The following is a 14,752-nucleotide window of genomic DNA, read 5'->3' on the forward strand; positions in this document are numbered from 1 at the left end:
ACAGATATAAGGGACTTAGACAGTAGATTTTGCTTTGACGAAATAAGACTCCACCTGTTATGGAAAATTCCCTGAAATAGATATATGGATCTTACAGATGGAGAAACAGCACTATATCACTTTAAGATCATTATACGTAGCACAAAAGAAAAAATAATAAAATGTATGAGCACCCTTATGATGGACAAGAGTCACACTAAACATCTGCAGAGATGTACTACTGAATGGAGATGTGCACTCAGTATGTGTTGCAGGTTGATTACCCCCAGTTATACCTGTATAATTAATGTATAATATACCTGTATTATTAAATGTAGACAATCTGTAAACTACCTGTAGTAGATAATATATGCAGACGACTGTCACATCCACCGCTGAACACAGAAATAAATAACCATCGCTAATTTGAAAGCTTTGGGTGAGAGCCAAAAGCTGGAAGGCTTAAAAATAGCCGCAGAATTGGCATAGATGAGATCTCTGCTGGATAAATAACACTCTTGTTTTTCTCCGTTTAACTTTTCCATTTGCCCACCATGATATATTTAATAAAGAACAAGCTATTTTGACACTACTGTACAGAAACATGGAAAATGTACCATGTGTAATCTGTATTACTATTTGTAAATTGTAACAATAGAGAAATGGAAATTTCTTGTTGAGTATAAGCAAAGGGAAGAAAGAGCCAGGAGACAGGCTGAGGCAGGGAGTGATACAGTGTATAACATGCATCACAGGCAGCCAATTAGAGAGAGGCGTGAAGCAAAAACCTCTTTCCTGTGGAGAAGGGTCTCTTTCTTAATTACATTCTGCACTCGTAGAACAACCAAAAACTTTCCCATGTGTCCTCCAGTTTCTTCATTCTTACTGCTCTTAAAACTCAATGGCCCATATTACCCGTTACCTTTGATTACCCCCCCTTCTTACAGCCACTTACTTCTAACAATACCCACTCTCTGATGCTCAACTGCTTCTACTTCAGCTACCTCACCTCCATCTTTACCCCCATCCAGCTGCCTGCCTTTCCTTGCCATCTCCTCGAGCCCGCTCAACCCCATCATTATCCCCTTCCATGCCATCTCCTCCGGACTGCTCACCTCCATCATTATCCTCTTCCATGCGATCTCTTCCAACCCGCTCACATCCATCATTATCCACTTCCATGCCATCTCCTCCGGACTGCTCACCTCCATCATTATTACCTTCAATGTTATCTCCTCCAGCTCGCTCACCTCCATCATTATCCCCTTCCATGTCATCTCCTCCGGCCCGCTCACCTCCATCATTATCCCCTTCCATGCCATCTCCTCCGGCCCGCTCACCTCCATCATTATTACCTTCAATGTTATCTCCTCCAGCTCGCCCACCTCCATCATTAGCCCGCTCACCTCCATCATTATCCCCTTCCATGCCATCTCCTCCGGCCCGCTCACCTCCATCATTATTACCTTCAATGTTATCTCCTCCAGCTCGCTCACCTCCATCATTATTCCCTTCCATGCCATCTCCTCCGTCCATTGACCTCCATCAGTATCTCTTTCCATGGCATCTGCTCCAGCCCACTCACCTCCAGCATTATCCCTTCCCATGCCATCTCCTCCGGACCGTTGACCTCCATCAGTATCTCTTTCCATGGCATCTCCTCCAGCCCGCTCACCTCCAGCATTATCCCTTCCCATGCCATCTCCTCCAGACCGTTGACCTCCATAATTATCCTCTCCTAGTCGCTTTGCACCTTTCTGTAGGCCGCTCAATTCCATCATCTCATCCCTACCTCTCCCCACCTTCTCCTTTAGATCGCTCACATACCATCAGTATCCCCTTCCTTCCTCTCCATGTCTTCTCCTCTAGGCCCACTCCCTCTAACCATAACCCTTCCCTGTCCCCTCCATTCCTTCTCCTAAAGCCTGCACAACTTCATCAATATCCCGTCTGCCTCCTCCTTAAATCATCTCACCATCTATGATGACCTCCTCGCTGCTCAACTTCTCCTTCAGAACGCTCAACGTCATTACTCCCTCTCTAAAATCCATATCATAACTATCGGGCCCTTGTGCCAGTGAGAAACCAGGCCCTGCTCTTCTTCTCTCTGCCTGCATCGGCAGAGCAGAAGAAGAGCAATTGTAAAACAGAGCAGGACAACCCAGTAAGGTGCCAATACACATGAACATTTACTACAGACCCCCAAATTTGAGCACAATTTCTGTTGATGCCAAGTGGGAGTCCAGCGATGACGACGGCACTGTATCATGGAGTGTTAGCTGGAACACCCTGGCGGAGGATGGTAGTTACTCTACCGTATCCACTCCTAGTAGCATGTACTTGTCCTCCTGCAACTCTCAACGGCTCGACCATCTGCATTACCCATCACACTCTATGGTAACGGGGATAAAGGGGAGGGGGGGGTAGCAAATGTACAAAAAGAACCCTGAGAACTGTCCTCTCAGCAGTTGTTGGTGCAATGAATCACATCGATTTTCAGAGCGAGAATGGGCTAAAACAGTGATGACTAACCTGTGACACTCCAGGTGTTGTGAAACTACAAGTCCCAGCATGCTCTGCCAGCTATCAGCTAGTTATCTACTGTCCAAGCATGCTGGGGCTTGTAGTTTCACAACACCTGGAGTGTCACAGGTTAGCCATCATTGGCCTAAAACAATCACCCCTGGATGCCATATTTAGTCCCAGGATCCATATTAGTTTTACTAGGAGTCAGTATCTCTGATACACACGATATTGTGTGTGGGAAGTGGACCGAGGAACCTTATGGCCATTAGACTAAAGGTCTATGAAACGACTTGTCCTGAGCCGAGAAACGCGTCGGGCTACTTTTGTGGTGTAAGGCGACCAACAAACCCTGGAGTTTTCTATTCAGTGCACAGTTCAAGGTGCTCCAAACTACACATTTTTGGACTCACCAACGGATTGTCATTCAATATAATGCACCTTGCAGGCTGGAGATACGGACAAGTACCATCTTTATTGTATGGAAATTATTTCTCATCTACACCCCGAGATTTAATGCACACATAGCTGTGCCATCTGGGTGTTAGAGCCTAGGTACATTTATTTGCTACTTGATCATCTACCACCTCACTTGCATTAACTTTGGATATTTTTCCTATGTGATTCTCAATCACCAATTAAGAGTGTCAGGAGTCAGACTAAGGGCTAAATTTACTAAGCTGCGGCTTTGAAAAAGTGGGGATGTTGCCTATAGCAACCAATCAGATTCTAGCTTTCATTTATTTAGTACCTTCTGCAAAATGAAAGCTAGAATCTGATTGGTTGCTATAGGCAACATCCCCACTTTTTCAAACCCGCAGCTTAGTAAATCTAGCTCTAAGTTTATATCTACATCATTATTTTTATGTTGCGCTAACTCACCCAAATATCATCTATTTTGTCTTATCTCATGAAGATTTTGAACTTTTACTTTAATAAAATAATATAGTATTAATGTTTGGTTTCAAGTTTTGAGCTCTCTTTTGCGTCTTCCATTTTGTCTATGATAAAATCCTAATTATACATGCAGATTATTATAATTGCATCTGAAAATGTAAAATTATACTTGTCCGCTGTAAGTCGTGTTTATTTTACCAATATCTCCTTGAAAATATTTTCACATACATTTCATTGTTTAAAAAACCCCAAAAACAAATAAAAAATAAAATATGGTCACAATGGGGAAAACAAAAATAACAAAAAATCCTCAAGACACTAACAAGTAACAACCAACGAATGTTCAATAAGAGCAACAAAGAATTAGAATCACACAACCGAACTGTGGTTGGTTCTTCAAGTACACTAACAAAGTCCTCTGTAGGGGGCGCTCTTTCACCCGTCCAACAGTTTTAAGATGCTTTCCCTCTCCTTCAGAGCTTTCCAGGCTTGATCCTTCTCCTTTTTAGTTGGAGTCCTTTTCTTCTGCCGAGCGGCCATTATTTTCCGAAAAGCGTCCATGACCTCGTTGTCGGCCATGCGCACCCTGTGCCTCAGCTCCTGTTTATTCATTTCTTCCTTCGCTAACCTGGAACAGAAACATAGGCTGGGGTAGGATTATAACAACTCGCCCGCTGCGTATGGTACACAGGGCCCCAAAGCCATCGACGATCTGTATAAATCAATTTATGGCCGAACTGCCGAAAAAATCTTAATAAAACCTGCTAAAGGCATGGAAACCATTTAAATTAATTATATATTGTTTTTTAAGACTATGAATGACTAAACCCAATATTTAATGTGCTGTTACCACAGCGGAAGCAGCCATTTTGTGAGCTGAACCAATTAATATTCATAAGAATGCATTTTCAATCATTCGCTAAAAACCACAATTTAATATCTATGAACCAATAACATTACTGAGGCATGGGAGAAGATTTCCTAAACCTTCTAAAAAATAAGATAAATTGTAGGTGTTGTCCATAGCAACCAATCAGATTCCATCTACCATACTCTAGAATGTACTAGATAAATGATAGCTAGAATCTGATTGGTTGCTATGGACAACACCTACAATTTATCTAGTACATTCTAGAACATGGTAGATGGAAACTGATTGGTTGCTATGGGCAACACCTCCACTTTTTCTTTTTAAAAGGTTTAGGAAACCGACCCACGGTGTTCCTATGAATCGTTAGACTGCATTCTCAAAATGGCCGCCTCCACGGTGTGCAAATGATTGGTGCACTTCAATGCTCTATAAACATAAAACTTTTTGTTCCAGCATTGTCAATATTTTCTTTTGTCTGTCAAGACACCCATCAGGACGGACTTATCACCTCAGCAGCTCCTGTTTCTTGGCTCGGTTGTGGGTGCTGAGAGCTTTGAGCTCGGCTTGTCTCTTGCGCAGTTCCGCCAATACCTCGTCTTCAGAATCCTCGGCTGGCCGATCCTCGGACTCCAGCAAACCCTGGGCTATTAACTCTTCCTTAATGCGGACCTCTAACGATTTCGTGTGTGGGGCGCTGAAAGAGAACATTGACCAATTACAAGGGTTATATAATGCAGCCACCACTATGGTTAAAAGGGAGGATGCCGGGGGCCAGAGAAGGACATTCAACAGGGTTCACTTCATGAGAAAAGATCAAAACTATTGTTAAGAAGGGTTTTGTGAGTTCTCTGTACGCGCTGCGGAATTAGTGGCGTTATATAAATAAATGGTAATAATAGTCATTGTTCTGTAAAACATATGGACCCGAGCCATTCTGTATAAAGAAATGTTATCTGGAAGGGTGAAAACAATGTAAAGTGCCTCCTAGTGGCCTACGTTACCACTACATATAGTAGAATACTTGCTGTACTTGCCTTATAAAATGAAATCACTTTTTGTACTTAGCATGGAATAGATACATAAAAATAATATTGGAAGAGACAGCACGGCATGGGGTTAGGGGTAGCAGAGAGGTCCATTTAGTTAACAATAGTTACGGAGTATATAACTCGTGATATACCCCCAAGTGTCTATATTTACTCTCAGCGGAGTCTCGTGATCGGTCTACCCAAGGAACGTCAGCTACGCGGCACAGTATCCCCATCCGCTGCTGTCCTACAGCTAGGGTCTTGGCATGTACAAAAGTCCAGGTCATCACATTCCAACTTTAATACTCCAACTAGACAAAGGTTTAGTTCCTCCAAATCGCCACTTCTTGTCTCTAGGAACGTTGAACTTCTCTTACTATGTTCAGGTAATACTAAACTAACCCTGGCCTCCACAAGCTCTTCCACTGTCCACTGTCACTAACTTTAAAAGGGAGTGTTGCAGCCATCTATGTGAAGGACAAGTTCACGTTCAGTGCTGTTGACACTTCGTCAACCACCAACGCCTTTAAATGCTTGTCCACGATGAATGAAATTGCTCCATCTATTGCCTTCTGCATCATTATAGATCCCTTTCGCAGGGTCACAGTTTGTCTCAACCTCCCATCTACTATACGTACCAACACAATGAAAACCAATATATTGTGGACCTTAAATACGATTGGTTCTCAAGTGCATCTTTTCCATTTAAATCCTGCGACTCTCATGGACTCCTCCTACTTGTATATGACCCTAATCGGATTAATACAAAACGTTCTACAAAAGGTGCAGTTAGATGCACTATTATTACCCAGACTTATCTGCCAATTTTGAGCGTATCGTACACAAAATCACTCTGCGCATACCCAGAACATGCTCCAGTAAACGCTGCCATGTCCGATTTATATACGTGCGCAAAAGGACGCCAAGATTCCTAGTGCAAGTCCTGATCAGTAGTGAGGACAGTCGCGTATTCATGCTATAACATGTGTTTGCAATCATAAGCAATTGTAAAAATGTATTTTATGTTCAGCAGACATTAAGATCATCCTAATAAATGTATTTCACGGGGGGAAATAAAAATAAACAAAAAACACTTATCACTAATGCCTATATTATTAACAGGTGACAAAACATTTTCTTTATGCGCTCTTTTGCGAATTTATAATCCACATAAATATTGTGTCTTAGAGCACAGCAGACCTACACCCGAATTCATCAGAGCACGTATCTTCAGATCCACTCCTTGGTGAATTCAGGAATATTTATTGAGAAGAAGAAAGAAAAAGTGTGTCCTAACAAAGAGGCACTCTAATGGTCAAAAAGTTAAAACTTACATTTTATTAGTTTATTTTAATAGAAATCCTCAATATCTTGAGTTCCATGAGGGCCCATAGCGAAATGTTTAAAATGTGAAAATTGGATGAGTGTCAAGAAAGTAATATTCTGTTAAGATAGGTAGTAACACGAGACTACCAAGCCGCCCCGCTGCTCAATTATTTCTATATGTTGGTTCAATCATATGATAATTAATATTGTTGTATATAAGTCTGACCATTCAAAATTCATATGGATCAGCAAAGAGGTCTCCCAATACACATAGTGAGAAGAGATCCTTTATAGGTATATAGATTTTATATTTCCTATATGAGTCCTTGTTTCCCACTGTATTAAAGTAATGTTTATCATCTATCAAGGGAAAGTAAGCTGGCTCATAATTCAGTTAGTAAAACACACAGGTAGCAAGATTGTCTTATCAGAGTCCCACTGATATTTATTATATAGCTCCTATTTCACACTATGATATTATCACAGTAGTCATATATTAAGGTGAAATATACTGGCTTATGGTTAGATCATTTATATATAAACTGAAAACACTTGCAACAAGATCATGTAGCCTGAACCATATAGATATCGTGGTGAGTGTGTGTGTAGTTAAATTAATTCATATTCTCTACCACTCATATTTATATAAAACTGGTTAAATATACCTAAAATCACAAGCAGTGGGCTCTGGAATTGGTATAACAACAAGAGATATGCTGTTTTTTAATCCAATCATTCACATTAGAATTAAAATGTCTACAGCAAGATCGTGTTGTCAGGGTCACGCTGATATCATCCTGAATATGAGTACGGTTTAATAAGCTAATAACCTCTTCCACTTGTGTATATATGAAACTGATGTAGTGTGGCTAGGGTTGTTTGCAGCGGACTCTGTGACTAATTGTTTTGCCCACAGGGAAAATATTTAATATAAGGATAGGGTATACATCCTAAATTCCCTGCTATACATGGTGTTTAATATTGATATGACAGGGTCTCGCTATGCTCTGAGTATGAGCTGCAGATAGTTTCTGATATTGGAGAGATTGCCAGATCCCGGCAGGTTTCAGTATAAACTGTCTGCCTAGGTTAGTAGTAATCTTAGTTAATCACTAGATATATTCTTATTTTTATATTTTCTACAGGTCAGAGAAGCAGCGAGTGCAGCGTCCGCCGACGCGCGTTTCGCTAGGAAGCTTTTTCCTTTTTTTACTTTACTATGAATTCAGGAATACACAGAGCCAATTTACTTGTGTTTTAAAACACACGCACGTTGCGCTCAGTACGCGCGACTTGCTGAATCAGAACCACCCTGTCTAGGAGATTATACTTGAAATACATAACAGAAGCCTGAAAAACGGCTTTCAATTTTACTGGCATATTTCACTTCCTTTCCAAAATCTCTCTATCTGTAATGGGTCGGGAATTTCAGGCTTGCCTGTTTAGGGAACGCTTGAAGGTTAATATTTATTGTATGGTGGAGAGAATTCCCCGGAATGGATGTAACCGGACTTTATACAGCTCTTACATTAAAAAAAAATAAAAATTAGATATTATGTTTAGTCATTTAAGCAAGTTTCACCATTTATTTAGTACCTGAAAGGTTTCATCTGACTTCGAGGAGAGGTACTTGCTCCGTCAGTTCCCGACTCCTTTCCGGATATCTCAGGAATTGGGGAATCTTCCATTGGGGAAATGATATTCTCCTAAAGACAAAGTAACAGCTGGATACTGAAGACCTAACCATGCTGCCCCCCCCCCCCCCCAATCATATAACAATGGCGGCTCCCGCAATAAATATTGCTTAGCAACATTGATGTGATCAACACGGAGGTGCCCCCAGGTATTGATTAGGTCATTTAAAGGACAAACGTTAATTACCTCAACGAGAGCCTGGAGCAGACGCTGAGTCAAGTGACCGAATGGACAGCCGTCCTCTGGCTGTTCGTGCTGAGATTCAGATTTCTTCAGCAAAGAGTCCACATCTAGAAGCAGCCAGGACATTGTGTCACACACTTTCCCTGAACGCTAGAGTGAGTGATTAGCAATGACCAGACTAGAGCGCACGTCACTGGCAGGCAGCCATTTTGTAGGTTACATTAAGATTCATGAGAAAGCACCCTATGAACGGATTAGGAAACGGTTACATCACTGAGGCACGAGGCACTATATGCCACAAACGTGGCTGCCTCCACTGTGTGCAATTGATGGGCAACAATCCAAAGGGGGTTAAACACAGTCATTATCTATTCATTCTCTTCTAGATTAGTAGGTTGGTCACAAGTTTGCTCTTCCCATGGATGTCAAAAACAATAAAACCAGTATGCACAAAGCCATAATACTAATGTATACATAAGAAAACCAGCCTGTCTTGCAGTTCATTTATTGATCCCAGTCTGTGACAGACTTTCTTACAAATATGGCACCATGCATAGAGCAGATGACATTCACAGCAAACGTAGTGTTCGTACTCTCCCACAACATAGAATGTATAGGACAGCGGATGGTGAAGGAGGTCAGGGGACTACTACCTTTGGAGTCCAGTTCAGTCAGTGGCCCTAGGGCCCCTTTCTTCTTGTCTCCTGCCATACAGGCTCTGGCGCCATCTTTCTGCTCCTCCTGCAGATCCTCCTGGGCCCAGCGCTGAGAATAGTGTTTTCCAAGTGGGGGAATCTGAAATAAAAAGTATTGTTGTACAATGACAGTTACCACAATGGAACAAATAAAATATATATTTGTAGGAGAATTCTTACAATGTGGCTTCTCCGGTTTCTATATGTAAATAAGGTAACTGAAGAACTATTGCTGCCCATAATTTAAGAAGTAAGAAGAAGGAGCTTCCGTATTAAGGACAGAGTAGGTGATTTGTGGAGCAGTGCAGAAAGGAGATTCCAATTTGTGGGGGGAGATTGTTCAAGGAGACGGTGGGTGCAATAGTAGCTGTGTTGCATGGCCATTGTCGCACCTGTATTTTGCACCGGCTGGTAGGGATCGGGTCTTATACAATAGATCGAACACAAAGAAATACGGACATCTTATTTAATGAGGGGTGCTGTGAATTTGGTAGAATGGACTTTAAAATAACATTTATACTTTTGCACACTGCACCTCTTGAGATTTTCCAGCATTCTTGCAAAACTACGCACGCTTATAAGTTGCGGAGACATCTCTGAGAACTGGAGGGCAGGCATTCATCGTGAAACGCGCTGGGTAGGATCTACACACATCAGGCAAAACCAAGCGGATTCATGGAGTGACTCCAGCAAATGAACTCCATGGTCTCCTTACATGCTAAATGTCTGTTCGCCTATTAAAATACTACATCTTACTTATTTAATACATTATGTGGCTCCGTTAAGAGTTGGAAGCTTTTGTGCTCCAAACGTCTGCAAATAAATATGCGGTTTGACAGTGTTCGTAGTAAATGCCAAGATCACATTACACTATTTGTACACAATATAATAACGTAATGAAGTGTAATATTCACAGGAGAGAATAGTGTCTGGACAATTATTAATAAAGGCGAAAGTCGCATTTTCCATATATAAAATGTAATTAAATAGAAACCCCTCCACATACACTGACAACACCTTTAAAAATCAAATGGGGATCTTCTTTTCTGCGGTAATCCAAATGGAAGATGCCAATTATGTAATACGAATAGCCGGCTGGACTCATTATAAAGCTGTAGTGCTAATGATATGTGCTGTCAAGCTTAAGAGGCCACCACGCAATCAGCCAATTAGAACCAGACAGTCATTGCGGCAACACTTCTTTGTATCGGCGTTGACAACGGGGAGCAATGGACATTTAAACAACACTGTGTTAGGTTCCAGCCCGGGAGCACATAAGACGGAAACGTGGCCCCTTCCCTTCTCCCTGTTGTCACCGCTGGGGCAATTAGTGTCAGAGGGGCGAGTTATTTATTTATTTATGGGAATAATTTTGTGATCATACTTTGTAGTAATCTGCCTCGTCCTCTGGCGTCTTCAGAAGATCCTCCAGCACCTTGATCTCATCTGCAGTGATGTCGGCACAGTACGGTTCAACAGAGGCCCAGAATCTGAAACACAAGGCAGCGGAAAGGTCTCTTATTTCGGGTGTGTTTGCTATGACCTGGCCCCAAACAGTAACAAGGTCGTTTTAAAAGGGCCCCTAAACCCACAATACAAGTTGGTCTAATACTGTAGGACAGCTTGAATCGTTCACTAGATACTTTAATATTCTATTTTTGGATAAAAACATTTCTGTACGAGACATTGAGTTTGTTTACAGCAGCGATGGAGCCACAGGCGGCCCTCCCAGCTGTCCCCTACGGTCCTCGGCTCCGTCCTGCTTTATTGTCAGATGTGCTTGGTATTGCTGTAACACTGTGTAAAATCCCTGCTATGTTATTACAGATTCAGTGTCTCTTTCTTTGAATAAATGGATTGTTTTATCTTATTACTGAGATTAAGGGTAATTTGCAGCCTTTTTGAAGGTTAGAGGGCCACACCACGAGGCTCTGGAAGTCTATCAGGTTTCCCATCACTGGTTTACACAAACCAGGCAAAATAGTAGAGTATATAAATCAAAACCCCTAATAAACTGTTATTAAAGGATTACTGGTGTAACACATACATCGCTAGTAACTGTGGTGTAGAACACGGTCAGTGACTCACAGGTTAATGGGTCAGTCTCCGGAAACTTTAGGAGCGCTGGGGTCATGAGTTCAATTCCCGACCATGGCCTTATCTGTGTGGAGTTTGTATGTTCTCCCTGTGTTTGCGTGGGTTTCCTCCGGGTGCTCCGGTTTCCTCCCACAATCCAAACACATACTAGTAGGTTAATTTGCTGCTATCAAAATTGACCCTCTCTCTCTCGGTCTGTGTGTGTTAGGGAATTTAGACTGTAAGCTCCAATGGTGCAGAGACTGATGCGAGTGAGTTCTCTGTACAGCGCTGCAGAATCAGTGGCGCTATATAAATAAATGGTGATGATGATGATGATGATGATTGTTGACTTCAGCGTGCCGAGTTACATTACAAAAGTGCATCCTTCTCAGTGTGTCACAGCATTGGAACATTTACATATATTTGGTAAGATACAAGATCATCATTTATTTATATAGCGCCAACATTTTCCGTACCTTTCAATACTTGCATTTTAGAATTAACTCTTCTTAATACCAAATAGTACATTTACAATTTTGCATTCAACAGATCTGTCAGGGTCGTAAAAAGGACCCATCAAATGACCAAACATCAAAGCTGAAAGGTCACAGTACCGGTTTGGAGCGTCATTTTTGGGGATTCTGGGCACATCCACGGGATCATCTGTGAATTCATAATCCTGGATCTTCGGCTGTACGTTTCTAGACTTGGGCCTTCCCGGGCCAGGGCCGGACGCGTGACTTCCTTTGCCTTCCAATTTTGGCTTCTTGGGTTTATGTTTTATAGGTGTACCCGGCTCGTGTTCCTTCCCCAGTTTCAGAAACCTCCTGTCCCCCTTCTTATCTTGCCAGTCTGTCAAGATCTACAGCAGAAGATTAAAGAATGAAGATTTCCACCGGTGCAATGGTTAGAAGTTATCTGTCATCTGAGGCAAGTTTACATCAACCTGTTGGGTCTTATTGTGATCATGCCGATCGTTCTGTATCTCAATAATGCATTGAAGAACTAAGCCAATCTTCTACAAAAATAGTTCTTCAATGCAGAACTACATTGCAGAACTAAAAAACAGGTCTACAAAAATGTAGACTTGTTTTTCAAGATAAGAAAAATGTTTTTGCTTTGTTTTTTTAAATTGCCCAACAAAATGAATATTTTATTTATGGTTTAATGTTATTAACGATTCCCAGGGAATATCTCTCATCCCTCCGTTAATCCTACTGTACAAAGAAGAAAGGTTTGAAGAGTCTTGCAACCTCCGTTGGGGCAGACACTAATGGACATTTGTTTTATGCCCACGGCCCTTCAGTCAACCAGCATTTACTGCAGCTGTGAAAATAGGGATCACTGATCTTTATAGCAAACTGTATGTTAGTACACACAGACATCCTCCTGATCCCTTGAAGGACCATGATGCCGGCTTGTTGCGTGTATAGTCCAGCAAAGATTCAGGGAAACAGATAGCGCTCATTGACATACCAGTCACGCGGCAGTGACCACTGTTAGAAGGGGGCGTACAATGAGCACAAAATGACCGCGAGTATGTACGAGTCCACCCAGCATGTTAAAATGCTGCAACGATCATGAACAAATTAACCAAGTTTAATGTCTAAAGCTTCATATCAATTCAGTTAACAATCTATGGGGCATGACACATGGTTAGTTAATTCAGGACGGGCAATGCAGGCGAATATTTGTATCCTTTTTAAAATACATATTTAATTGATATCACTATAATGTGCTCATTGTAATTAGCGGACAACATTGGTGAAAACTAAAACATTCCTAATTTACTAATAACAATTAATTAAAAAAAAAAAAAAAAAAACACATTCTGCCTGGTACCAGGAATAATTAAACAAAATAAAAATGTTTGCAATTTTTTTCTTCCAGCGTTATCATCACCTCACCTGCGTCTCTGCTTCCAGCACACGTAGTCGGCGACTAGCCGACGACAGTAGAGTTTCTAGTTCTAACTGGAGCGTGTCCAGCTCCTCGATGCCAATTCCATCGTCCTCCGAGCGGGAGAGGACTGCGGTGTACCTGGGGCACAGCTTTACGTGGTCCACCGACTTAAATTCATGGAACTGCAGGGGGCAGTCTTTTAACTCGCTCATTTTGGCAACCGACAAACTACAGGGGGTGGGGGAAAAGCAAAATATTGAAGTTCACAGATAACAAGCATCACTTACACGGAACTGTTTTATTAGCCCATATGGTTAGCCTGCATCAACACTTGCAATTAAACAAATATACCCCCTCAATACACTAGCATAGGATTCCTGCCATGCAGAAACCACATACCCATTTCTATGCCTGACCATCCCTACAAAACCCACAAAGGAGTAAACGTATCAAGCGGAGAGTTTCCCGGCGGGTTTGAAAAGTGGCGATGTTGCCTATAGCAACCAATCAGATTCTAGCTGTCATTTTGCACAATGTACTAAATAAATGATAGCTAGAATCGGATTGGTTTTTCAAACCCGCTGGAAAACTGCTGTGCCGGAAAACTCTCAGCTTGATACATTTACCCCATAGTCTCTTTGCACCATAGGGGCTCCGATTCCCTCCAATGACTTCATTCTCTACCACCAATCAAGTACCCTTCCAACCCAAGGAAGGATTGGTTTGGTCTGGAGGGGAGTGACAAGTTCTATGAATGAAATCTCTTTAGATGATGTATTTGAAGTTGATATTTGAGAGAGTCTTGTTAAATTGTCATTAAAATGCAAAAATGCAATGGGTGCAGTGTTCTTTAAAGGCATTATTGCAAATGCAATGGGTGCAGGGTTCTTTAAATGCATTATTGCAAATGCCACCGAATCTTATATTTGACAGGTCCTTTGCTCCCCTGTGCACAGACCTGGGTAACAATACAGATGAGCATCAGAGTCATGTCCCCTGCACAACCATTGCTGCTCATCATGACTGCATGCAGAGGGGGATAATGGAGTGCATGCATCTAGCATGGTCCAGGAATGAGCCCTGCACGGTACACGGCATCCTCCCCTTATCTGGGCACAATGTGCTGCACACACTGACAGTACAGGGCAGTGCACAGCTCCCCGCCGACCCCTGTGGCCCCTAGACCACAGCCCAGCACCTACATTCAGTATCTTGGCCCCGCAGCTCCTCCACACCGCACACACAGAACGTGACTCCCGGTTCCTCCGCCTTGGAGCGCCCGTGACCAGCAGGTGGCGTAACTGAGCTGCCCCGGGCCCGTGTGCCAGTCTATCAATGACCAGGGCCCTGGAAGATACCACTCACAGGAGACGTAGGGGGGGAGTGACCACTAGATAGTATAAATAGAGAACATAGGAGAGGTCTGAATGAACATAGACTATACCACGATTATATGTAAGTCGTGAGATATCGACACTGAGAGCTACCAACAGTCCCTGCTGAAAAAAACTCTTATTCCCCCCATGATGGGACGAGATGGTATATCCCTAACAACACCTCGGAGGGACTGGATC

The 14,752-nt window shown here is 42.2% G+C and overlaps 1 protein-coding gene across 2 annotated transcripts; it reads right to left on the reverse strand.

The window, feature by feature from the left end:
- Window positions 1–3,568: 3,568 nt before the first annotated feature.
- TADA3 (transcriptional adaptor 3) lies at window positions 3,569–14,694 on the reverse strand. Of its 2 annotated transcripts, none has more exons than XM_075183507.1 (9): window positions 14,381–14,694; window positions 13,184–13,406; window positions 11,891–12,138; window positions 10,582–10,687; window positions 9,153–9,297; window positions 8,506–8,609; window positions 8,221–8,330; window positions 4,779–4,964; window positions 3,569–4,027 (listed from the first exon to the last, which is right to left on the reverse strand). In XM_075183507.1, the coding sequence occupies exons 2-9, from the start codon at window positions 13,388–13,390 to the stop codon at window positions 3,835–3,837; spliced, it is 1,299 nt and encodes a 432-aa protein (XP_075039608.1). In that variant the 5' UTR covers window positions 13,391–13,406; window positions 14,381–14,694; the 3' UTR covers window positions 3,569–3,834. The 2 variants fall into 2 exon arrangements, with proteins under 2 accessions (XP_075039608.1, XP_075039609.1); XM_075183508.1 differs by having other exon boundaries at window positions 9,156–9,297; window positions 14,381–14,693.
- Window positions 14,695–14,752: the final 58 nt, after the last annotated feature.

The sequence above is a fragment of the Mixophyes fleayi genome, chromosome 8, assembly GCF_038048845.1.
Source record: "Mixophyes fleayi isolate aMixFle1 chromosome 8, aMixFle1.hap1, whole genome shotgun sequence".
NCBI lineage: Eukaryota > Metazoa > Chordata > Amphibia > Anura > Limnodynastidae > Mixophyes > Mixophyes fleayi.